General features: G+C 43.4%; 1 protein-coding gene and 1 pseudogene across 6 annotated transcripts in view; both read left to right on the plus strand.

Moving 5' to 3' along the window:
• Nucleotides 1-13,602: 13,602 nt before the first annotated feature.
• Nucleotides 13,603-27,099, plus strand: part of MTMR14 (myotubularin related protein 14) — a 47,282-nt gene continuing 33,785 nt past the window's right edge. For 5 of the 6 annotated variants that reach the window (XM_032841611.1, XM_032841613.1, XM_032841612.1 and 2 more), the window contains exons 1-3: nt 13,603-13,895; nt 15,647-15,795; nt 20,993-21,101. In XM_032841611.1, coding sequence (XP_032697502.1) covers nt 13,740-13,895; nt 15,647-15,795; nt 20,993-21,101 — 414 coding nt within the window. In that variant the 5' untranslated portion in view covers nt 13,603-13,739. The remainder of the gene's footprint in view (nt 13,896-15,646; nt 15,796-20,992; nt 21,102-27,099) is intronic. The other variant, XM_032841614.1, reaches the window with a different exon arrangement.
• On the plus strand, nt 25,264-26,864 carry LOC116857489 (annotated as a pseudogene).

The raw sequence follows: 27,099 nt of genomic DNA on the forward strand, positions 1-27,099 counted from the left end.
CCATTTATTTATTTATTTATTTATTTATTTGAGAGAGAGAGAATGAGAGCGCAACAGAGAGTGAGCAAGCGCGAGCTAGGGGTCAGGGGCAGAGGGAGAAGATCATGACTTGAGCTGAAAGTAGATCCTTAACTGACTGAGCCACACAGGTGCCCCTCCAGTAAATTTTTAAATAGGAATTGATTTTTTCATTTACAATAGCCAAGATATGGAAGCAATCCAAATGTCCATCAATTGATGAATGGATAAAGAAAATGTGGTATATTTGGGTTATGGACATTGGGGAGGGTATGTGCTATGGTGAGTGCTGTGAAGTGTGTAAACCTGGTGATTCAATAACCTGTACCTCTGGGGCAAATAATACATTATATGTTAATAAAAAGAATTTTAATAAATAAATAAATGGAAATAAAAAATTTTTAAAAAAGAAAATGTTCATATATATGTGTGTGTGTGTGTAAATATATATATATATTACTCAGCCACAAAAGAGAAAGAATTCTTGGGGCGCCTGGGTGGCTCAGTGGGTTAAGCCGCTGCCTTCGGCTCAGGTCATGATCTCAGGGTCCTGGGATCGAGTCCCACGTCGGGCTCTCTGCTCAGCAGGGAGCCTGTTTCCCTCTCTCTCTCTCTCTGCCTGCCTCTCCATCTACTTGTGATCTCTCTCTGTCAAATAAATAAATAAAATCTTTAAAAAAAAAAAAAAAAGAGAAAGAATTCTTGCCATTTGCAATGACATGGATAGAGCTAGAGGGTATTAGGCTAAGTGAAATAAGTCAGAGGAAGACAAATACCATAAGATTTCACTCATATGTGGAATTTAAGAAATAAAACAAGCAAAGGGAAAAATAAGAGAAAAACAAACCAACAAACAGACTTTTAATTATAGAGAACAAACATGGATGGGTTAAATAGGTGATAGGGATTAAGGGATGTACTTATCATGATAAGCATCTGGTATTGTATGACAGTGTTAAATCACTGTATTGTACACCTGAAGCTAATATTACACTGTATGTTAACTAACTGGAATTAAAATTAAAACTTTAAAATGATTTAAAAAAAAAGAGGAATTGATTTAACCAGATCTGTGTTTTTCTGGTGACTGAATAGAGAATGGCTTGGGGAATGGGAGTCAGGCATGAAGTTACAAAGACCAGAGGGGTTTGTAGTCTTCAAGAGAGACATGATGGAATAAATGTCTTCTATTTGCCTCTCTGGATCCGTGCTCCTCCTTGCTTTCTATAGCCCTCAGAGATTGACCTACATAGACCACATTCAAGTTTCTGTACCGTCTACCTTCTGGTGGTGTTCAGCCAATGGCAGAGGGATAAATGAGAATAGGTTGGGGTATTTATTGCTCCAGTTCAATTTCATGAGGTCACCCAGGGCTGGTTGGGCCTCTTAACAGAGATCCTGCCAAGACCTCTCTAAGTAATTCTCTGCTTTGCTCAACCTCTTGGCTAGGGAGATGGTAAGAGTTTCCTATCACTAGTCTCAGGGACTACTTAGTCCCTGTATTTTCCTTACACTGTGCCCACACCTTTGTAACTAGTTCTTTCATTAGTCTTTTCTCAACTTACCCAAATTTGATGTTCTATCCAGTTTCTACTGGGACCCTGACTAATACGGGTGACAAGGGGCCATGGTTTCAGTATTTACCTTTTCTCTATGTCACTAAAATTTTTGTTTGATTGCTGTTTTATAATATTTCTGTTACAGGATAGAGGAAACTTGCCCTTCAGTGCCCCAAAGGAGAAAGGAAAGTGCTAACTGGATGTCACCTCTGTCACTCATCTTGGGATATAAAAGGAAGCAGCCACTTCAAAAGGAAGAAGCAGGAAGCTGGTGCAGTTCAGAGTATAGTGAGGAAGAATTTTTCTGTCTAAACATCCTTTAAAGTGTTGAATTGTACCCCTGCAAAAGATATGTTGAAGTCCTAATCCTCCAGTACCTCAGAATATGAACTTATTAGGAAATAAGATTTTTACAGAAGTAATCAAGTTAAAATCATGAGGTCACTGAAACCATAAAACTTCTAGAAGAAAACATAGGCAGTAAGCTCCTTGGCATTTGTCTTGGCAAGGATGTTTTTTGGATTAGACACCAAAAGCAAAGGCAACAAAAGCAAAAGTAAACAAGTGGGACTATATCAAACTAAAATCTTCTGCATAGCAAAGGAAACCATCAACAAAGTGAAAAGGCAATCTATGGAATGGGATAAAATATTTGCAAGTCATATCTGACAATGGGTTAATACACAAAATATATATAGCATTCATATAACTTGAGAGCAAAAATCTATGCAAACCATAAAAAGTGGCCAGAAAATCTGAAAGGACCTCTTTTTTCAAAGAAGACATACAAATTACCAAACGGTCCATAAAAGGTGTTCAATATGACTAATCATCACAGAAGTGCACATCAAAACCACAATGAGATATCACTTCACACCAGTGAGAACAGCTAGTTCCAAAAAAACCCAAAAACAAAAAACAGGAAATAGGGGCGCCTGGGTGGCTCAGTGGGTTAAAGCCTCTGCCTTCGGCTCAGGTCATGATCCCAGGGTTCTGGGATCGAGCCCCTCATCGGGCTCTCTGCTCAGCGGGAAGCCTGCTTCCCTTCCTCTCTCTGACTGCTCCGCCTACTTGTGATCTCTGTCTGTCAAATAAATAAATAAAATCTTTAAAAACAAAAACAAACAAACAAACAAAAAAACAGGAAATAACAAGTGTTGGTGAAGATGCGGAGAAAAGGGAACCCTCATGCACCGTTGGTGGGAATGTAAATTGGCTCAAATACTGTGGAAAACACAATGGAAGGAGAAGGGCACCTTCCAATCCAGAAACATAAAATCTCTCTTCTTTAATCTGAGACTTCCTTAATTTCTCAGCACGATGTTTGATGTTTGTCGGCAGATTTTCTTGAGGCTCTTTCAACAAGGCTTTCTTCTCCCTGGTACTTTGCCCCCCAAATCCCAGCCACTTGCTAGCCTCAAACTCCAGTCTTTATTTTCTCTGCCCATTTTATGCTTGGGTTCTATACCATGCCTCACAATTTGAAGTGTCCTCAGGGAGAGAACCACTGTGAATGTGGGGCTCACGTTGTAGGCTTCTCTCCTCAAGAATCATTGTTTGCGGGGCCGCTGGGTGGCTCAGTCAATTAAGCATCTGCTTTTGCCTCAGGTCATGATCCTAGGGTCCTGGGATGGAGCCCCATGGTGAGCTCTCTGTTTAGTGGGGAGTCTACTTCTTCCTCCCTCTCTTCCCCTCCCCCACCTCATGCTCGCATGCTCTCTCTCTCTCTCTCTCACTTTCTAGGGGGAAAAAAAAAAGAATCATTGCTTGCATTAGCTACTATCCAGTGCTGCAGCTAACATTGCCTAGTTTTTACAGTTACGAATGGTGAGAAGCTAAGACTAACACCAGCTACTCCATCACAGATGAACCAGAACTTCAAAATAACAGTTTAGAAATGTTGCTGTAGCAGCTACTGTCAGTGCACCGCCATATCTCTAGGTACTCATTGTTCCTATTAATGCCAACAGCTTCCTACTGAAAGCCCATGGGCTTCCTCTGAGCACAGAAGCATGCCTATGTCTGTTCAGAAGGTTGATGTGCCAGGGAGTTAGTACTCTAGAAGCATCCTTCATCCAATTTTGACATGGTCTTCCAGAGGTCCCCGGAAGAATTGAACCTGTTTCCCACAGCAACCAATTGCTCATTAATGCATTCTGAAATGGCATTCTTCTTTTATTTCACTTCTTTGTTTCTCTATAGGTTCTTTTTAGGGATCACTTCCTCATTGAACTACTTGCACTCAAACCTTTGTCTCATGGACTGCTTCTGAGAGAACCAAAACTATGGCATTTGGTCCTGGAAACAGGCCCAGGAAACAGATCTTCAGGATAGTGTTAACAAATTGTATGTCAACGAATACCCCATTGTTGATGTGAAAGGATGCTTTGTCATGCGGTAGCACCATGATTATACTTGTCTGTAATGAATTGAAATGGAATTCTAGTGGAAGGTAGTGCACTAGCCTAGACAATCGCTTCAGTACTTGGAAGATACAAAGGCAGTTGTAATAATAAGGACCAAGATATTATTTGGCTATTATTCATTTCTATAGAAGCTCTGAAGAAAGAAAATAACAAGCTCAAGCCAGATAAGCTTTGATACATGCAAAAGCCAGAGGGCCTTCTTGGTAGTACCTAAAAAGATCCTCATTTTCTATAGTGAGAGGCCAGACTGTGCTCAAAACCAGACCCATGATTTGGTTAGGGTGGAAGAGTTAAAAGGAAGCTAAATTCCTATCTCTGAAAAATCATCTTCACTGAAGTCAGGAACCTTATAGGAAAGGGGTAGACATTAAGATGTAGACATTTAGGTAGATTCATGCTATGATCTGTGTCCCTCCAAAATTTATATGTTGAGGGGCACCTGGGTGGCTCAGTGGGTTAAAGCCTCTGCCTTCAGCTCAGGTCATGATCTCAGGGTCCTGGGTTTGAGCCTGCATTGGGCTCTCTGCTCAGCGGGGAGCCTGTTTCCCTTCCTCTCTCTCTGCCTGCCTCTCTGCCTACTTGTGATCTCTGTCCGTCAAATAAATAAATAAAATCTTTAAAGAAAAAAAAAACAAAAACAAAATTTATATGTTGAAATCCTAACCCACGATATGCCGGTATTAGGAGCCTTTGGGAAGTAGTTAGGTCTTGAGAGCAGAACCCTCATGAACAGGATTAGTGCCCCTATAAGACACCCAGTGAGCTCCTCTGCCCCTTTCACCATGTGAGGACACAGCAAAAAGATAGTCTCCAGGGCGCCTGGGTGGCTCAGTGGGTTAAGCCGCTGCCTTCGGCTCAGGTCATGATCTCAGGGTCCTGGGATCAAGTCCCGCATCGGGCTCTCTGCTCAGCAGGGAGCCTGCTTCCCTCTCTCTCTCTCTGCCTGCCTCTCTGTCTACTTGTGATCTCTCTCTGTCAAATAAATAAATAAAATTAAAAAAAAAAAAAGATAGTCTCCATATATACCTTCAGGAACTGAGAGAACATGTCTGAGAATGGACCTTGAGGTTTCTAAACCAGGAAAAGATGACCATTAATATAGGAAAGAGAGGCATCTGGGTGGCTCAGTTGGTTAAGTGTCTGCCTTCAGCTTAGGTCATGGTCTCAGGGATGGAGTCCTGCAGTGGGCTTCCCGCTCAGCAGGGAATCTGCTTCTCCTTCTCCCTCTGCCTCTCTCCCTGCTTGTGCTCTCCTCAAATAAATGAATAAAATCTTTAAAAAATATATAGGGAAGAAATTATAGGTAAGAAGGCATTCTCCCATGATTTAGGATTCAACATCCTAAAGTCTATCCCACTCATTCCATGGGACCCAGAGAACACATCAACCCCTTCATGAGCATAACTATGACAACTCCCCTCCCTTTCTAGCTCATAAGCTTCCTAAGTTCATCCCTTCTGGGAGCACTCAGGGACTATCTTCCCTGCCTGGCAAATAAATACATTTGGCATTTGTTTTGTTGATCATTGTAATGAACTTTGTTTTCCATCAATAGTTGCCTCTACAAAACTTGGCCATCACTGCCCTAAATACCTTTATCAGGAGTAGTTGGTGGCCCAACCAACTTTATGAAGTTTGGGGGTTTTTAGGTGAGAAAAATAACAGAAGGATGTATTGTGAGGCAGGAATACAGAATGAATTTGTAGGGATGGGTTGAGTGAACAGTAATCAAGAGAGACAATGGCCTAGAAAAAGTGAATGGGACTCGCACCTGTCAGGAGAAAGCTCATCCCTATTTGAGCTAAAATAATTTAGATTCAGGATTCTGGGTATGTTTGGCATAGTCCTGTGCCTAGAAAACCCAATAACCCCAACTTGTTCTTTTTACTACAATAGCACTATTTTCAGCCCACTAAATTCTGAATGAGCCAGGCAATCTCCAGTGGGGATGTTAATTGGACCCTGGTTAATGGCCGTGTACGTCAGGGACACCCTGGGATCCTAGAAAAATGCAGGCTCTGGGACCCAATCCTGGGCTCTGTTTGACTGGCCAGGTGTGGGGTCCAGGAGTCAGCAATTTTTTTTTGACGCAGAGCTTGAACTCACGACCCTGAGATCAAGACCGGAGCTGATATCAAGAGTTGGACACTTAACCAATTGAGCCACCCAGGCATGTCTGGCAATCTGCAATTTAAACAAACTCTCCAATCATTTAATACAAGCATCATGTTTCAGAGAAAATTGCTTTCACATACCAATCAGGCAGTAAGAACCTATGGGGCACAAGGTTGTTCCAATGTAATCTCATCGAGAGGAAGGAGAAGGTCTTATTAATCCCTGAATCCCAACCTCAGCACAAGACTTGTCATAGAACAGAACTCTCGAAGAATGTTTGATGAATGAATGAGCTGTGGTCTCTTCTCAGTTAGCCCTAACACCACAGGGTTGGCACCAAGGCAAGATAGTGCCCAGAGAAAGACCGTGGGCCCAGGTCTAGCCTCCTTGGATTCAGAGTTCCACTACCTTAGCTGTGTGCCCTTACTTCATACTTTTCATGCCTTGGTTTCCTTAAATGCAAAATGGAGTCAATTAAGGAGAAGCAAATGAGTTACCCTATGAAAACATTACAAATAGTGTCTGACATGACACATAAGTACATAAGTACATTCTAGATGCAAGTATAAATTATTAATATCATGATTAGTACTCTTTCGGCAGCTTCAGCAGGCACCACATATTGGACACCACTTACGTTTCGGGCACCCTGCTAAATACTTCATACACATTGCCACATATTGTCTTCCTAACCCTATGAGGCAGAGATTACTATACCTATTCACCAGTGAGGAAACAGCCTCAGGGGAAATAACTTGTCCACAGTCACATATTGTTGGAGCCAGATATCTGCCTCATGGCAGCAGTTTTCAAAGTGGGGTTCCTCAAGCAGCAGCATCACTGGAAATTTAGAAATACAAATTTGGGGGTGCAACCCATCTCCCCAGCCCCCTTCCTTCTAAAACCCTCAGCTTGTTTCCCGGAGTCCATAGTCTCTTATGGTTTGTCTCCCCCTCTCATTTCCCACCCCTTTCATTTTTCCCTTCGTTCTCCTGTCCTCCGTGCTATTCCTTATGTTCCATAAGTAAGTGAAACCATACGATAATTTACTTTCTCTGTCTGACTTATTTCACTCAGCATAATCTCCTCCAGTTCCATTCATGTTGATGCAAATGTTGGTTATTCATCATTTCTGATGGCTGAGTAATACTCCATTGTGTATATAGACCACATCTTCTTTATCCATTCATCTGTTGGAGGACATTTCGGCTCTTTCCACAGTTTGGCTATTGTGGACGTTGTTGCTCTGAACATTGGCGTGCATATGGCCCTTCTTTCCACTACGTCTGTATCTTTGGGGTAAATATCCAGTAGTGAAAAAAATCTTAAAAGCTTTCTTCAGGGATGCCTGGGTGGCTCAGTGGGTTAAGCCACTGCCTTTGGCTCAGGTCATGATCCCAGGGTCCTGGGATCAAGTCCCACATCGGGCTCCTTGCTCGGCAGGGAACCTGCCTCTCTGCCTGCTTGTGTGTACTCGCTTGCTCTCTCTCTCTCCCTGACAAATGAATAAAATCTTTAAAAAAAAAAAAAAAGCTTTCTTCAGAAATATTACTAAAAATTTCAAGTCATCTGAACAGGTAACCTTAACTCATTCCATCTGTCAGAAACCAATTTGGTTTCAACTTTTCTTTATAATGTGAGTTTTGCATTATCATACCTGTCTCAGGACTAAAATTTTAAAAACAAAAGCTGCAAGATCTCTGTTTGCATATACATGGTTATGCATGTCTATCTAAGTATGTTATAGATGTGTGATTTATCTACCTCTGGATGGTATTGACAAAATTGATTTGTAGACAGTTCTATTTAATTGACTTAAAGAAAAACAAACATTTATATAAATCAGAAATCTCAGAAATATAGAAAACTAACCCAAATGTTTCCTTCTTTAAATATTTTATTTATTTGAGAGAGAAAGGAAGCACAAGCAGGGTAGAGGGGCAGAGGGGGAGGGATCCCAAGACCCTGAGATCATGACCCAAGCCAAAGTCAGATGGCTAACCAACTGAGCCACCAGTGCCCCTAACCCAAATGTTTTTCAAGTTCACATGATCTAGATAACTTCAGGGAGGCTAAGCTAGTTTAAATTTGTTGGTTTAGGGGCGACTGGACGGCTCAGTGGGTTAAGCCTCTCCCTTTGGCTCAGGTTATGGTCCTGGGATCGTCATGGTCTCAGGGTCCTGGGATGGAGCCTTGCATGGGGCTCTCTGCTCAGCAGGGAGCCTTCTTCCCCTTTTCTCTCTGCCTGCCTCTCTGTCTACATGTGATCTCTCTGTTAAATAAGTAAATAAAATCTTTAAAAAAATGAGTTTGTTGGTTTAATTAAAAGGTATTGCCTTTAGAGTTATGAACATTAAAAATAATGTAGACATACAATTTTTATTCCACGTGGGCTTACCAAAATCAAATAAGCTTGTGTTATCTCTGTTACAGAACTTGTCAGCAAGAAAGATAACTGGGGCACCTGGGTGGCTCAGTTGATTAAGCAGCCAACTCTTGATTTCAACTCCAGTCGTGATCTCAGGGTCCTGAGATCAAGCCCCATTTAAGACCCTCTCTCTGCCTCTCTCCCTGACCCCCACTCACAGGTGTACACTCTCTCTCTTAAAAAAAAATTGAAATCCTGCCATTTGCAACATGGATGGAACTACAGTATATAATGCTAAGAAAAACAGGTCAGTCAGAAAGACAAACACTGTATGATTTCACTCATACTGTGGAATTTAAGAAACAAAATAAACAAAGGAAATTAAAAAGTGAGGGGGGGTGGCAAACCAAGAAAAAGACTCTTAATTTTAAGTAGAGAACAAACTGATGGTTACCAGAGGGGAGGTTGGTGGGGGGATGAGTGAGATAGATAAATAGGATTAAGAGTATATTTATGATGAGCAGTGAGCAATGCATGAAATTGTTGAATGACTATACTGTATACCTGAAACTAACTTAACACTGTATATTAACTATACTGGAATTAAAATTTTAAAAATTTTAAAAATTTAATATAAAATAAGTATCTGGTACAAAATAAGTATTTGGTTTTCTCTCTATTAAAAGAATAAAGTGGGATGCCTGGGTGGCTCAGTTGGTTAAGCCGCTGCCTTCAGCTCAGGTCATGATCCCAGCATCCTGGGATCGAGTCCCACGTGGGGCTTCTTGCTCAGCAGGGAACCTGCTTCTTTCTCTGCCTCTGCTTTTTGTGCTTTCTCTCCCTCTCTCTCTCTCTGACAAATAAATAAATACATAAAATCTTTAAAAAAAATAAATAAAAGAATAAAGTTTTGTTAGATTATTGGTCTTTAGTAAGAAATCACAGAGGTTTTTCTTTACCTTTTAAATAAATCTACCTGGGAAGCAAAGATTTTGTGTCTTTCCAAAATAATTTACTGTGCTTCATGTCATCTCTATCAGGTCTTTGATTACTGAAGAAAACCTAGTTTTCTCAATATTAAAAGAGCTAATGTTTTTTTTTTTAATAAACAACTATGTAACTTTCTGTATTTGCCTTCAAAGTCTTTAATCGCCACATTGATTAAATGGATTTTTCTCAAAATAAAGCTTTACTTGGAGTACCTGGGTAGCTCAGTCGGTTGAGCATTGGACTCTTGATTTTGGCTCAGATCATGATCTCCTGGGTCCTGAGATGGAGTCCCCTGTGGGGCTCCACATTCAGTCGAAGTCTTCTTGAAGATTCTCTCCCTCTGCCCCTCCCCCTCTCCCACTTGCATGCTAGCATATGTTCACTCTCTCTTAAATCAATCAATAAATATTTTTTAAAAAATAAAGTTTTAGTTATTTAAGTAATCTCTACAACAAAAGTGGGCTCAAACTCATGACCCAGAGATCAAGAGTCACATGCTCTTCGGACTGAGTCAGCCAAGCACCCCTAAAAGGATATTTTTTACAAACGTCCCCCAAATCAAATTCTAAAGGAAGTTTTTTTTTTTTTAACCTTGAACTAACTTTGAGAATTTCAGAGTTCCCTAGAACATCTCAAAAGATTTGTTCCCTCTTCCTATAGCAAGGGAAAATGTTAAACTAGGTTTATTTGATTTATTAAATTACACAGGAAGCATGCCAAATAGGAAGTGATGTTTAATCTGCTTAGTTTATATTTGTATGGGTATGTTACTAACATAACTGTTTTGGAGCTTGTATAAAGTTCCTAAAAATCTGATAAGCCCTGGCTTAATGTTAGCAGTTAAAATTTCAGGTGTAGGTGCACCTGGGTAGCTCAGTCCATTAAGCATCTGCCTTCAGCTCAGGTCATGATCTCAGAATACTGGGATGTATCCCCCGCTGTATCAGGCTCCTGGCTCAGCAGGGAGTCTGCTTCTCCCTCTCTCTCTGCCCCTCCTCCCTGCTTAAACAACTGAGCCACCCACTCACCCTGGGAGCTGTTTTTAAAGGGGGAAGGTAAGGAAGTGTGGCAGCATATGAAATTTTCCCTTTTTTGGTAACTGTGTGTGGTTTTAAGTAGCCCACTGGTTAGTTAGGGCACATGGGTATTTTGAGGTGTGTCCTCTGATGGGCCTGTCTATATTCTTTCAGGGGGTCCCTGTGGTCCGTTTCTACATTCCATTGCTGAAGCCTATTTGCCTAAAAGTGGCCTCTACATTTTATGATTCTTTTCTCCATCTTTTCCCTTCCTCTGACCGGTAAAGGTAATGCCATTGTGCACATATCTTAGGCCATTACAAAGGAGGGTGAATCAGTTACTGGGTTTGCTATGCTGCTGGTAGTCCTACAGTTCTTTCTGCTTGTGACTCATTTCTTTCTGATGTCCAGTGCCTCAGTTTCTCTGGAACAAGCTTGCTGGATAAACACTTCCTGAGAAGTGGAGACATAGTTACAAAAAATACAACAAAATACATAAACAAGTCAACTGGCTTAAAGAAGTATTCTCAGTATTCTAGTTGGTTTGGATCATGGATATTGTTTTTGGGGGGTGTTAAAAGATTTTATTTATTTATTTGACACAGAGAGAGAGAGAGATCGCAAGTAGGTAGAGCAGCAGGCAGAGAGAAAGGGGGAAGCAGACTCCCCGCTGAGCAGAGCCCGATGCCAGCTGGATCCCAGGACCCTGAGATCATGACCTGAGCTGAATGCAGTGGCTTAACCCACTGAGACACCGAGGCGCCCCAATTTTTTTTTTTTTAAATTCAAGAGGGGCATCAAAAAGGGAACAGGTGGGGCACCTGGGTGGCTCAGTAGGTTAAGCCTCTGCCTTCAGCTCGGGTCGTGGTCTGAGTGTCCTGGGATCGAGCCCTGTGTCGGGCTCTCTGCTCGGCCGGGAGCCTGCGTCCCTCCCTCTCTCTGCCTGACTCTCTGCCTACTTGTGATCTCTCTCTCTCTCTGTGTCAAATAAATAAATAAAATCTTAAAAAAAAAGGGGGGAAGAACAGGTGAATAAATTTTTAGCCCCAAGATAGAGCCATTCCTGACTACCAGGTTAACAAACTGAAACTCAGATAACTTGTAAATGTTCTGCCTGAGCATTTACACAGAAGCTTTAGTCAGCCAATCCTCAAACAGCAACCCAGAAAGAGGACTTCAACTCACTCCACTGTGACTTCAAACTTTCAAATTGATTAAGTTCTTCTTTCTTTCTTTTTTTTTTTTAAGATTTTATTTATTCATTTGACAGACAGAGATCACAAGTAGGCAGAGAAGCAGGCAGAGAGAGAGGAGAAAGCAGGCTCCCCACTGAGCAGAGAGCCCCATGTGGGGCTTGATCCCAGGACCCTGGGTTTATGACCCGAGCCCAAGGCAGAGGCTTTAACCCACTGAGCCACCCAGGTGCCCCTAAGTTCTTTCTAGCTTATTTCTTAACTTTCAAGCAAAAGTTCTTGAGGACAAAGTATCAGCTGGTGGGAACTGAAACTATCTCCTCAAGCCCTGATGACTGCCCTAGCCAGCCAGACCCCACCCATGACAATGATTGACCATGCCTTTACTGTCTTAGGTACCCACTGACCTTTGTCCTACATTTCCTTTATGTAAACCTGGAAGTATTTTTTTGGCATTTTGGAGAGTCTTTGAGATGCTAGTCGGCGGTCTTCCCTGTGTTGGCCTCGTTGAAACGAATTCCTCTCCAGTTTGGCTACAACTGTTGCTCTGCCTTTGGATTTTGTCAGCAGTGAGTGGCTGATCCTAGTCTGTTTGGGACCCCCAGAGTCTGGCGCTCCTGCATCCCTATGCCCTGGCTACAAGCCAACTCCGGGCTCTATACTTATTTCCCTGTTCCTTATTCATTTTCAATTTTTCTCTCTTCCTATAAAAGCATCCGGTCTCCCGCCCCATTTTGCAGTTCTTTGAAACTTTGGACCAGAGACTGCCTGCTTCAGGAGGTATTAAGTAGAGTTTGTTTTTTATCACCTGTTAAAAAGAAACAATAGGCCCCAAATGGGGTCACTTTTGCTAGGCGCCATCAAGACTTAAAACCTAACCTAGTAGCAGTTTCAGCCTCTCTCAGGAGTGTAGTTTTAAACCAATTATTTAGGAATTTCCTGATCAGCACTAGTGAGGTAATCTGCACTTCAATAAAAATCCCTGTTTCCCCTATGGAAAGGTAAACTAATGAATGATCCAGTCTTCTAACTGCCTTGTCTCACCTTCCCACCATAAAATCCTTCCATTTTGTACAGTTTTCCAGAGCTCCTTTCTGTTTGCTACCTGGGATGCTGCTGGGTTCATGAACAGTTGATTAAAGTCAAATTTACTTGAATTTTCCTTAACACACCCAAACTGACTTAAAAAAAAATTAATAACACTACTAATCTTTTAAAGATAAATACTGAAATATTCACAGATGAAATAATGAGATTTGCCTTAAAATTATTTTACTGGCTGAGGTAAAGACTGATAGATTGGCGTATGTTGATTATTACTGAAATTTACTAATGGATGCATGAGGGGGTCATTATACCATTCTCTCCACTTTTGTGAATTTTTGAAATGTTCCAATAACAAAAAAAGAAAAATATGGTGCTTTTCAATTACAGAATTTCTACAGAGTGATGACTCCCGTTTCCTTCTTTGATAACACAGGTTTACTACAGGAGTACTATAATCATAGGGATGTTGTAAGGAGCAGTGTAAAAAAAAGTGCCTTATGAAATGCTGTTTTATTTTTACTTACTATTATTACTATGATTGCCGACACTAATTAGTTGCCTCCAAGCGTTCCCTTCTTCTCTCCCCGTAATGGTTTATTCCACTCTTCCTCCGGTTATTTCCCATAGTTTCTTCCTCCTAGTTCCCTCACTAACACCCATCCTGCAGCCCCAATGGTTTAGCCCGGCTTCCCCAGGGGAAACCCCGAGGGGCGGAGCAAGAGTTATCTGCGAGTGGCCCCGGCTCCCTCTCCCTGGACCATTTGGATCGCTCCACATTTGGGGGTGGGCCGGTAATCACGGGGCAGGGCGCGAATCCCGCGCTCCGATTGGTCAGGGCCGAAGTAAACATCCGGTAGGGTGGGGCGGGGCCGGAAGTGGAAAGGGAAGGCGGTGGCTGAGGCTGTTCCGGAGGTTCCGGACTCGGAGTCGGTACTCCAGGTGCCATGGGCAGGGCTGGAGCGCGCTGAGGGAGACTTCGGGTGCTGAAGGGGACGTGGGGTTGGGCCATGGCGGGTGCTAGGGCCGCCGCCGCCGCGTCGGCGGGGCCGTCGGCTTCTTCGGGCAACCCGCCGCCGCAGGAGCCGGGGCTCGGGGAGCTGCTAGAGGAGTTCTCCCGGACTCAGTACCGGGCCAAGGACTGCAGCGGGACGGGTGGCTCTAAGGTGAGTTTGGAGTTGAAATGAGCACAAAGAGAACTCGTTTTGAAAAGTTACGGAAGAAAGGCGGAGATCAGGGGTCAGAGGAAGGAGAGAGGGAAGTTTCCAGGGTCCGGACCTAAAGAGTAAGGGTCGGGTTCAAGAACCGAAAAAGGAAGAACTAAGGTCCGAATGAGCCAAGGAAGGACGTCCTTTGGTTTGAGACAAGGCGTTTGGAGGTCAAGGATCAGAGCTGAGAGTCCATGTTCAGACAGTAGAGAGGGGAAGCTGAGAAGGGTTATTCCCGTGCATCAGGTTGTGGGTACAAAACCCCCCAGGTTGAGATGATTTAAAAAAAAAAAAAAAGGTCTAGAGAATTGCTCTAGGTCAGAAGTCAGAATGGAACCAAGACATGGACTGAGTGTGTTGCTTCCTTCTACAGCCTGCGTGTGACTTTAGACTAGGCCCATCTCTTTTCTTCCCCTACAGATTAGGAAAAGAGCCCGCACTCCCTCTATTCCTTTATCAAAAGCAGGTCTTAGTTCCCGTCAGTCTCCTTATTGCCACACCTGGAAGGCATTCAGCCTGGTAAGGCCATTCCCTAGGCACTGTTTGGCAGTCAAATGGGAATCTTGCAGATCCTCCTGTCTCTTATTCCCATGTGCTTTGGCAGGTTTAGCATCAGACTTTCCAGTGGGATTCTTTTCCGTTCTGGGCCATGAAACTCTGGTTTGGCTCCAGGGGATACTTGCTGGAACATAACTGCAGTTGGCATCCTGCTACTCTCTGGAGTAACCTAGGGAAGACTTCAGTAATGATGGGATTTCCCCACTCTCCAAACAACCAAGTGATTTTCAGATCTTAGCCTGAGGACCACTGTTTCAGCATTGTCTGGGATGCTTGTTAAAAATAAAGGTTCCTTGATCCCATCCAGTTCTACTGAGTCAGAATTTCTGAGGTTGGGAACCTGAAATTTGTATTTTTTAATAGATTTCTTAATGATATTCATGCATCTTAAAATTTGAGAATTCCTAGTTTAAGCCACTATGAGTTTTTTCCTCTCCATTGGTCTTTTGAGTGGCTGTGCAGGGTTTGCTGAGCCCCTCTTCCATCTTACACCCCTGAAGATTAGGGTTGTCTTAAGTTTAGCTGACTTTCACTGTAGCCAGCTTTAAAGCCTCTCCAGGCTTCCTGATCTCTTGTAGATTTCTCAAGATATTACACGTCTTGTGCCTTTTTTCTAGTGGACCTTTCCCTGAATTGTGAACTAAATATGAGCAATTTTAAGGGGAGTTCATCCTTTTATTTGATAAATAAATGGAGTGTGGGGAGACAGCCTTGTCTGCATCTTTTACCTTTTAGACACTAACTAGAGTGTCTGGGTATTTGTCTGTGACTAGAGAATGGGGAGTAATCTGGAGCCAGGGGAAGATAATGGATTAATGTTAGTTAAAGTAACCTAGAGCAAGAGTTCTTAATATTTTATGGGTTGTGGACTGCCTTGAAAATCTCATGAAACTTGTGGCCCTTTCCTTCAAGTGCTTAACAGTTTCACTGCAACACTGAGGGGTTCAGAAACCTCCCAAAACATACTGCATATAGATTAATGAAGTACACATCTAGGGCCTGTGTCCCAGCAATGTGTCTCTTCCTAGCATTGCATAATAATCACAGAGGCCCATGTCATTGCCAGTGACCTCTGCAGGTCACGAACTGCCTAATTCTCATACTCAGAATCCCAGAATCTTCTTTATGCTCAGGTCTCCTCCTCTGTGCAGGTTGAGCGCATTGAGAAGAGATGTCTGGAGCTGTTTGGCCGAGACTACTGTTACAGTGTGATCCAAAATGTGAATGGGGATATCTGTGGCCACTACCCCCAGCACATCGTGTTCCTGGAGTATGAAAGTTCTGAGAAGGAGAAAGACACGTGAGCATCTTGTAACTAGAGTGTGCCTGTCTGGGGAGGCTCTGACAGCTCATCCCCAGAGTCAGGTAGTCTGCAACTGTGTGGGGAACTGGGTGGGGTAGACTCCTTTCCCCCAGGTGTGAAACCTTATCAGACTTTTTGTTTCATTCAGGGTTTGATAAGTTAGATTGACAAAGTAGCCTGGCATAGAATGAGCGGTTGGAAGTCACTATCCTGGACTTCTGTTTCTCCCCCACCCTAGGGCTCACTGACCTAAGGCAGCTTACTTTACACCTCACCATTCTGAACCTTAGTGCCCTTTTTTAAGAGAGTGGGGTGGGAGCTATGCTATGTTGTTGACCTCTTAAGATCCCTAACCATTTATAGGGCTTAAGAGCCTGATGTCTGGAGTCAGACTGCTTTGAGTAACTTGGGCAAATTATGTAATCTCTTTGTCTTTTGGTTATCTCATTGGTCAGTCTCTGTCTCTGTTTAGAAAAGTGGCTAGTATAATTCCAGATGATAAGTGGGGCTATTACAAGCCTGGCATGGGTACTGTAAGATAGAAGTAAGAGCTACCATTTATGGAGGCCCTACTAAGGCCCAAGTACTTTTTCTCTGGGTAACAACAGGTCATATACGAGAATATATATGGATACAACTCAAAGGTAGTCAGTAAATGGTGGCAGTTGTTTGACACTAATAAATCATCACAGCATGGAGGCTCCAGGAGATGCTTTATGTTGATTTCAGAGTTTGTTCCCTTAGTCTCCATGCTTGCTGGTGATTTTAAGAGAATCCAGGAGCTGTGGTCCACAGTATCTGTGAAAGCACGGCTCTATAGATGTGAAATTATGATGAGTGCAGCAGGCCCTCACAATTGAAGTGTGCCGATCGGGAACCAGCTAGAGATTCTGAATCTATGGCTCCAGAGCCACTGAATCAAAATCACAGCCTAACACGATGCCCTAGTGATTCATATGTACATTAAGGTTTAAGAAGCACTGCTACAGACAAACCAGGGAGAATGGTTAATTCTGCTTGGAGTGTGTGTGTTTAGGAAGAGCCCGTGGTAGAGGTCCTCTTCAGCTGGAACTGGAAGGATGAGTAGCATTCCTGACATGTCCTAAAAGACCAGTTTGTATGTGGTCTTGATCATTAAGCCAAGGAGTGTGGACTTGTGGGTGTCAGTGGTTTTATTGTGCTAGTATCCTCTGAGCATTCATTAAAATCACAGATCTTAGGACCGCTGAAGCAGAATTTCCAGAATCTACATTCTTAGAGAGCTCTCTAGATGAGTCTTAACCTACAGTACAGCCTGAGGACCACTGCTGTAGGCCACAGGGAGCCAGAGAAGGCTTTGAAGCAGAGGAATAACCAGATGAGAGGAGTGTAAGGACTAAGCCTTGGATACCTTATCTGTAAAATGTAATTTCTGGAAGTGTGCCATCTCATGAGGTTGTGGTGGGGTTCACTGAGAAAAGAAAGGAATTAGAAAAACAAATTGTATGTGGATCATAGAAATTATATCATATCCTCAGTCATATAACTTAAGAACTCCTGGGATCTCTAACCCTAAAGATTTGGGGTTTGTTATACCTCCGTTATATATGGTTTCTAGCTCTTCCTGACTTCTTCCAAAATTAGGTAGACTCAACATCTGTAAGCCCTTAAATAAAGTTTCTGAAAAAGATCTCTTTTTCCTTGCCCTTCCCCTCCTCTTCACCCTCTTCAGTGCTGGCTGATGGTTTTACGTTGGTGCCGTGATGGCATTCTGATACTAAGCTCAGCTGTAGTTAAGATGGTGCTGCTTCGCTAGACTATGAGTGAATCACCTGTGTTTTAGTGACAAAAAAAAATCTGACTCAGTAGGTCTGGAGTGGGGCCCGAGCTTCTGCATTTTCTCACAAGCTCCCTGGTGCTGCCACCCCAACCCTGTAGTAGAAGTACATTAATGAACTCAGTCTTGGTTGCCCCACAGAAGCTTTTCCTGGAAGGAAACCAGCTCAGTGCTGATGCAGTCAAGCCCTTAAAGAAGGGGAAAGGAATGTTTGCCAAGGGCCTACCGTTTGGTGGGTGTTAGGGTTTCACACACTAGCTCCCTCAAGTCCTGCAACTAGCCAGTGAAGTAGGTGGTATCACTCCCAATGTACCAAAGAGAAAGTGAAAACCCAGGGAAATAACTTGCCTTTCCTGAAAATCACAGAAGTAGTAAGCAGGGTGGGTTTAAAATCCGAATCTTCCTCACTCTGCTGTGTGCACCTGTTTGTCTTTTCTTTCTGTCACTGTCACAGTTCTTCCAAGAGCAGGATCACAGCTTCTAGGCCAGGGCCACAGTGGCCTATTCGTCACCCTAGAGGAGTTATTGAACTTTTTTTTTTTTTTTTTTTTTACTTTTTACTTCTTGTTAGGCCTTCAAGTAATTCTGAGTGGGCAGTGCCTTTCAGTTGAAGTGAAAGTAGTGTATGCATGTGGGAAGAAACAGAACTTTTTGCTTCTTTACATGCCTGGCTTTGGTGTTAATAGGACACTAATTAGACCACATTACACAGGATAGAAGTGGATTCAGGAAGTGGTTTAGTTCTGTTAATCCACCCCCCAACCCCAGTTTAGCCCATCATCTGGGAATAGAAGTCTGAATATGGGGTCTCTGAACAGCCAAGACATGTGCTTGTTTATAAGCGTCCATTGAGCTGCTGCCATGTGGCAGTCCCCGTGGATCCAGGTGGAAACCCTACCAGATAGATGAAGTCCCTACCCTTAGGTCTTCTGGGTAATACAGACCAGTAAATAAGCAATGACCGTGTAACAAGAACCAGAATTATGGGAAGTACAGATGAGGCACTGGGGGATAATGGTTAAGTTCTGCATCCAATTCCAGCATAGGAGGGGTTGAGGGGTTCCCTCACATCACCAGTTCTCGGCCACCAGCGGGTGTCCTATGATTCAGCTCGATTCTGACACTGTCTATCCAGAGATAGCATCAGATTCCACAGGTTAACAGCTCAGTCCAATAATACAAACATAAATACACAAGCCTACGTTTATTCATTCAAATCTGAGTATCATGTGTCAGACATAGCTCAGTGCTTAGCACTGTAAGAAAAAGAGCCCAAGGCCAAGAGATAATAAAAATAAAAACAGGAACTACTAAGAATGGAAGCTGAATTGGTTCTCTGAGTAGGGGAACTAGCAAAATAAACCACCAACTAGCCTAACCAGCAGTATGCCTGCTGCCACATTAAAAGAATGCCCAGAGCCCCTAAGACAGAAATACTGGCATGTTTTCCATCTTGGTTTTATGGAGTTTGCCGAATGGAAGCTCTCAGCCTGGGAGAATCAAACACAGTTTCAAGGCATTTAGAACTAGAGGGAGCTGCTGGTATGACTAAGTGAGATCCTGTTGCAATCGATGATGCTGACCAGATCTGTGAAAATGGCCCGGGGCCACCAAAAGGGGAGAGGAAGAGTACTGTGGACAGTATTGTGTGCACTCTCTGTTTTTATTCTCCTGGCATCTGAGTCGAATTAGGAGATTATTTTGTACCAAGGTGTCTTTATTTCATGGAGAAACTGAGTGAGGGGAAATGGCAGAACTTGGTGTTCAGTGAGCCATGGACGTTCTAGGGCATGGCTAGGTGGCCAGTGCCACTCTATAGGCACCTTGAAGAGGCACTCCAGCCTCTTCAAGTTTGCCATTCTTCCTGTCTTAAAAAAAAGAAAAAAATTGACTACAAAAGTAACATCTTAAATCAGACCTTTCAGAAAAATATACCATGGGAAGTGTAAGTTCTGTTTTTTATCCCCTTGTTCTCTTTCCAGATTTAGCAAACTGTTGGCCCAGGTTTTTATTTGAAAATCTCTTTTTAACTTCAATTTCAGCTCCCCACTTGATAGTAATTATATTTTTAGTAACTGTGGCTTATGAATGTATCTATAAAGACTACTAAGAAATCAGTATTTTTCAAAGACTTTATTAATCCCAACAGCATCCAGGTAGACTTTTTTTAAAATTAATTAATTAATTAATTAATTTGACAGAGATCACAAGTAGGCAGAGAGGCAGGCAGAGAGAGAGGGGGAAGCAGGCTTCCTGCTGAGCAGAGAGCCGGAGCGGGGCTCCATCCAGGACCCTGAGATCATGACCTGAGCTAAAGGCAGAGAGGCTTAATCCATTGAGCTACCCAGGTGCCCCAGCATCCAGGTAGACTTAAAAAGTTACCACAGATGTGTAGGAGTTGCTGAACGTACTCACTTAGAAACAATTATTTATATGCATTTCCTGTGCAAGAACACATGGATACCTAGAAGGATTATGATGTAGAAGAAATTAAATGCCCTGTAAGACTTGACCTGGAAGCTCAACCTTATAAGGAGGGAACATGAACATCTCCCCTGTCTTCTACTCATTTAATCTACATAGTTTCCCACCCTTTTAACTTTCCTGCCTCTCCTTTCTCATGCAACCAGAACCTCTGCCTGGCTGATTTGGGGCATTTTGCTCAGGATTGAGCTGGTAGGTGAGTCTATAAGAAAAGCCACTGTATTTAGGGTATACTGATTTGATTATGGCTTTGACTTGCTGGAGCTCATCTCTAAACCTGACTCTTTCATGTTCTGGAAGCTCTCTTACCAAACCCAGTGCAGTAACTACTATATTTCTCCATGTCATGAATAGCTGCTTTTTTACCTCCTTTGCTCCAGCATTCCCTGCCCTATTTGCTGTTTGGACTATTAAAGATAGTTGGAATGTTGATGAAATATCAGAAGCTTATCACTTTCTTCTTAGCCTGCTCCCTGCAAGATCACAAAAATGGCCCTATGATTTCCATACGGTCCCCAGGGCACCTATCGTCTTACTCCAGGAGTAAAAAAATGTACACTCCAGACATAGTCAGCATCCAGTTTGCTATGTATATTTCTGTATTTTACATACCATGTCTTCAAAGTAGCTCACTTGCTTTTTCATTTTAAGGATTCTAAAATCAGGATGACTTAAATTTTATTACCTATAATAGAGCATTTTTTTTCTTTTCCTGAAAAGCTTAACATATCCATGATCTAGAATTTAGGGATTAAAGCATTTCCTAAATTTCAAATGAGTATTCACGCACACATCTGTAGACCTCTCATGGGGTCTTTGTGAACACACGCACACACATATATACAAAATGCCCACTTAGAAGCCAGCCTGACCTGCCTCTTTTCTGTGCCTTAGGTTTCAGAGCACTGTGCAAGTGAGCAAGCTGCAAGACCTCGTCAACCGTAGCAAGACGGCCAGGTGCAGAGGACGGTTTGTCTGTCCAGTGATCCTGTTCAAGGGCAAGGTAAGAATATACCATAGCCTCACACTCCCTGAGACCCTCTTCTGGGGTAACTGACTTAATGTGAAGTGTGTGGTCATCTTGTTCTTGGCATTTGCCAGCCAAGTGTTGGGTGATTACTGGGTGCCTGGTGCTGTGCAAAGCAGAGAAACAGACCAGTTCTTATACCACCTTTCAGGGGAGTCTCTCCCCTTCCAGGGGATAGTCACACCGGAGTACCCCACCCTGTGTGTGTGTGTGTGTGTGTGTGTGTGTGTGTGTGTGTGTGTTTTAAGATTAGTTATTTATTTGTCAGAGACAGAGAGCAAGCGAGCACAAGCAGGGGAACTGGCAGGCAGAGGGAGAGGCAAGCTCCCTACTGAGCAAGGATCCTGATGCAGGGCTCCATTCCAGGACCCTGGCAACATGACCTGAGCTGAAGGCAGATGCTTAAACTGAGCCACTCAGGGGTCCCACCCAGCCCTGTGTTCTGGAGCCAGTCTGCCTACTTTCAGATCCTGTCCCTGTTACTTCCTGCCTATACAAGGCCTCAGTGTCCTTCTCTATAAGATGAGAATAATAATCATGCCTACATCAAAGGTTTATGAACTAGATTAGATCAAGTAATTTAATACATTATTGTTTGTTCATTATTTCAGTCTTATAATTTACTAAGTGTTTACTGAATGTGTACTATGTTTCAGGCCTTAAGTAGGCCTCCTACATCAGTGTGTAGACAAAAATCCTTACCTTCATGGGGTTGATACTCTAGTGACATTCGTTAATTTGGCTCCCCAGCATGGTCTCATTTACCTATCTTTTTATAATCCTTTGATGTAACTGATGTTCCCATTTTGCAGATGAAACAAAGTAAATAAATTGCCAAATTTACCAAAAGAGCTGGGATTTGAACTGAACCTGGAATTCCCTCAGGCTACTACACTGAAAGATAGGGTCCTCCAGTGTGGTGTAAGAGGAGCTTGGACACCAGTGTGGAGTGACTCACCAGTGGCCTAATTAAGTGAGCAGGCCATGGCTTGAGAGCACTGGAGGAAAAACAGAACACTCACTGGCAGACGGGGGAGGGTGTTCCTAGCAGGTGGTGCAGCATGGGAAAAGGCATGGAGACAGGAACCAGAGGGGCCAGGACACCTCCCTGGCTGGTGTGGAAGGTGTGTGCCAGGCCAGAGAATGGAAGGGATCGATGACAGGAAGCCGAATGCTGACCAAGGTGCTTGCATTTGCCAGTAGAGCAGTGTGATTTTTGAGCAGGGAAATACAGGAGGAAAGTAGCTTTTTCAGGAGGATTAGTCTGTGAGGAGCAGATGAAAGTAGGGAGAGCCTGGAGAATGGGAGGGGAGCAGATGCGGTCTCTCTCTTTGGTTGGCAGGTACACGAGCACGTGTGCTGCAGCCCCAGTAACATGCAGAATCCAGCTGTGGTTACCCAGTGTGGGTGGTCGAGTGTCCGGGCAGTAAGGAGGAGAGATATGAGGCTTGCCCCCTTTTGCCTTTCTTTCTATAAAATGGGAGAAGGGCAAATGTGAAAGGGGAGTTAGGAAAGGGGACTTGAATGAAGGCTTCCTTGGAGAGGTTGATTGTAGGGAAGAGCTTATATGGAAGTTCCTGTAGCTGATATCTTATAGCTTTTCTTTTTTTTCTTTTTTCTTTTTTTTAAAGATTTTATTTATTTATCTGACAGACAGAGATCACAAGTAGGCAGAGAGGCAGGCAGAGAGAGGACGAAGCAGGCTCCATGCTGAGCAGAGAGCCCAATGTGGGGCTCGATCCCAGGACCTTGGGATCATGACCTGAGCCGAAGGCAGAGGCTTCAACCCACTGAGCCACCCAGGCGCCCCATCTTACAGCTTTTCTTTTCCCCTCCCACTTTGGAAAGTTTTCGTGTTCCTGCAAGTTATTGGACCTCCAGTTTAAAGACCACTGCTCTGTGGAGCATAGTGCTTGTCACTAGAAATTATATAGGTAATACTCAAATCAGTATTTGCCCAAGTGTGTTCCATAGAACAGTAGTTTTAAGGATACACTTGTGTAAAGCATTCCCTGTCCATGAATGAGAACTTCTGCGTACCTGAGTTGGCCTGACCACAGGCTCCACTTTCATAAAGTCCATTGGTACATGTTCATTGATCTAACAAAGGCTCTGGAACGTCTTAGAGCAGAGACACCTGTGTAGCTTTGTCAGGTCCGCTGTTTCTCCTTTGTCTGTACACTACGAGTAGGGAACTTTCCTGAATGTGTTTGAGAAGGGCCACACTGAAGAGCTGAACAAGTGGGGTTCCTAAATGGCAGATTGTGTACTTACAGACTAGGCAGGCCTGTGAGAAAGGAGCCCTAAGCCACTTGATGTCCGAGGAAGACCAGTGAGTTAGAATTATTCTGAGGAGTCCTTGGCATTCATAAATGTTTATGAGGGCTTTCCCGTTAATCCTGCTTTCTTCTCCTTTTACACTTCTTGTCCAGGCAGCATGATACCATTTCATACCTTTTGGCTTCCCCTGACACAATCGGTGTTCACTCACTTTTTACCTCCCTACATGTGCTTCATTTTAATTGTGTGTTTGATGTCTGCCATTTCCTCTCTGCCCTAATCCTAATCCCTTTGAGGACAGGGGCCTTGTCTGACTGTTGTCCTGCCAGCATCTAGCAAAGTACCCACCCGGCTTAGAAGTGGAAACTCAGTTCCTGCTTTTGGATAAAGCAGTAATGGGCCCTGTGCTAGTGTCTGGGGTGACAGAGATGAATAAGGCGGTCCTTGTCCTCATGGAGCTCAGTGAGTGGCAGACAAGTAAACAGGCAACAGAGAAGGAAATTAGAAAAGGTGGGAGAATGTGTTGTGTTTTGAAATGGGGATCTCATCCTTAGATGTGTGGCACACGGCAGGCACTTGGTAACTAGTGCGGTGATAGCAGTGTGAATTACCAATACTTCAGAGGCAATACCTCTGCTAGGTTGGGGAAGGCAGGTGTGTTAGGAAATACTTGCTTCCTTCAAAACTCAGTTCAATATGGCTAGTGCGACTGAGGAACTATATGTTTGATGTTATTGCAGTTAATTATAGCTGTAACAATGTGGAATTGTTACAGGGCTACCTTTTTTCCCCTTTAAATGCTAAAAGTAAAAGGGCACCTGGCTGGCTCAGTCAGTATACCATGTGGTTCTTGACTTCAGGGTCATGAGTTTGAGCCCCACATTGGGCATAGAGATTACTTAATTTTAAAAATCTTTTTTAATTAGTAAAAAAAAAAAAAAGGCTAAAGTAAACCATTCTAGTTGAGATGATGTGCTGAAAGTGTAAAATACAGATAGAATTTTTTTTTTAATTTATATTTTTTGTTGAAGTGTAGTGAGGACCAATTATGTTGAGCACCTTTTCTTTCTTTTTTTTTTTTTAAAGATTTTATTTATTTTTTTGATGGAGATAGATCACAAGTAGGCATGGAGGCAGGCAGAGAGAGAGAGGGAAGCAGGCTCCCTGCTGAGCAGAGAGCCGGATGTGGGACTTGATCCCAGGACCCTGAGATCATGACCTGAGCTGAAGGCAGCGGCTTAACCCACTGAGCCACCCAGGTGCCCCAAATACAGATAGAATTTTAAAAATTTAGTACAAAAAAAGTTAAATATTAATGATTTTTAAAGTGATCATATGTTGGCATAATATTTGGGATATAATTGGGTTAAATAAAATATATTATCAAAATTCTTTAAAAACTCAGTTCAAGCATTTAAGGGTAAGGTGTTCTCCTCTGCCATTTTCTCCCCCAACACTTGTATTTAGCTTTCAGATGATTAAAATTGGGACAGGTCATCTTTTTTTCCTCCCTTAAGAGATGGGGAGTAAAGGTCTGCCACTTTTATTGATGTGTCCAAGTTGGTTACTAGATAGGCAAATCCTACAGAGCAGTAGTCCCCATGCAGAAGTAGAGGCCACTCACAATTCGATAAATGGAGAGCATTCACAGTGCATCCTGCTTTCTCAGTCAAGAGCTAAGCTTAAAGAAAGAAATGATGGGGTTCTGGTTTAGAGCCATGAGGCTAAGGAGCAGGTCTCAGGAGTTCAAGTCTGTAGTACAGTAGAGCTTCTGCCAGGTACTGCCTGAGGACCTTCCTTCAGAGGAGGCTGGTGCCTTACTTGGGGAATTAGCCAGCTTGCCCTTTTCAGTCTCATGGGCCCATGTCTTGCTGCCTGACTTACCAAAAAGGCAAGGATGGATCTAAGGAATATGGGAGGACTGGGACAGAAAGAAGTATCTGAACCTAGGAAAGAGTTCAAGAAACAGTCTCAGAATCAGGAGCCAAAGACAGTGTGTATCTCTGCTCTGAAAAGATTTAACTAAATAAATAAATAAATAAATAAATGCAAAGAGTGAGATTTGGTGTTAGCAACTTAGATGATGGGGATGGGTGGGCATGATAACACACGCCAGTCAAACTCAAACAAGCTTTCCCACACGGCTGCTGAAGATGGCAGAGGGGCAGGTCCCTTGTTCAATGGCAGAGGCTATCTTCCAGGTTGCTGGGCGGCCATCGTGGCCAACTAAGTATGGCGAGGCTTGAAGTCATGTGCTGTGAGGGCATCAATATATCTGGCAGTTTCTACAGAAACAAGTTGAAGTAGCTGGCCTTTTCTCTTCAAGCGGGTGCACGTCAACCCATTCTGTGGCACCTACTGCTTCTGAGTGCCCTGCCGCATCTTTTGGTGGACAGTGCGAGGCCTCCTGCCCCCTCAAGACCCAGTAAGGCTGGCTGTCCTGGACCGCCTCAAGGGATCCTGCCACCTTATGACAAGAAAAAGCAGGTGGTGGTTTTTCCCTGCTCCCACGGTTGTATTGGAAGCCTACACTAAATTTTGCTTGGTTGGAAGTACTGGACAGTAGCAGCCACCCTGGAGGACAAGAGGAAGGAGAAGGCCGAGATCCATTACTCGAAGAAAAAGCCACTCCTGAGGCTATGGAAACCGGCTGAAAAGAACCTGAAGAAGAAAATTGACAAATGCATAGAAGTCTTTAAGACCCACGGACCACTGGTCTGGTCCCAATAAAATTGATTATTTCAGGGGTTGGGGGACCTCAAAACAAGCTGATGCACCCCTATTGTCTTGCTGTCAGAAATCAGACTTCCCCACTTAACATGAGAGTTTCTCAGATGCTATCCCTGGGGATTGACACTTCCCTGCTACAGTTTTCCATTTCCCTGCTCCCCATTCCTGGGATGGTTCCCTTAGAGCAGCTCTTAACAGGGGCTTGAGGTGGGTCCATGGATGGACTTGGGAGAGTCCAGGAACCTCTAAAATGTAAGTTAACTGTGGTGCATACATTTTTTTTCTGGAGATAGTTGATCATTTTCATCAGATTTTCAAAATGCTTTTGGACCCAGAAAAAATTAAGCAGCTCACACCAGAATGCATCCTTCTCAGGTCAACAGGAATCCCAGCCCACATCCTACATCACAGACTGCTGGGACAACCTTCCTACGAATCTCTTCTTGTCCCCAGCCCTGAAAAAATATCACACCCTGCCTTAGGTTGTATGGAGGTTCCTTTTCTATTATCCACCCCCTCCCCCAGGCTGTCATTACTTCAAGAGAACTAGAAGGTGACCTGGTGATGCCCACTCACATCCCTTTCCTATAGCAACAAAACCTTGTTTCTCTTATTATCTAACAGATAGAGAAGAAAAAGAAGGCCTCAGGCAGTATTTTGTACTCTTTCAGGGACCTGCTTTACATTGCCGGTCTGGGTGGCCCATTGAGAAATGAACTTCACCCCTCTCTGTCATGCAGCTGCCCTTCTCTTTAATAAAAACTCACAGCCACCTCACTGCCATCCCTAGCCTTTAGCTAAACTCTGGGTTAGTTGGCCTACCCATTACCACCTATCTCCTCCCATGCCCCCAACCCTACTGGATCTCATCACAGTTTAAAGATACAGTCTTGGGGCACCTGGGTGGCTCAGTGGGTTAAAGCCTCTGCCTTCGGCTCAGGTCATGATCCCGGGGTCCTGGGAT

Source organism: Lontra canadensis, unplaced genomic scaffold (genome assembly GCF_010015895.1).
Source record: "Lontra canadensis isolate GAN:19392208 unplaced genomic scaffold, GSC_riverotter_1.0 scaffold124, whole genome shotgun sequence".
NCBI lineage: Eukaryota > Metazoa > Chordata > Mammalia > Carnivora > Mustelidae > Lontra > Lontra canadensis.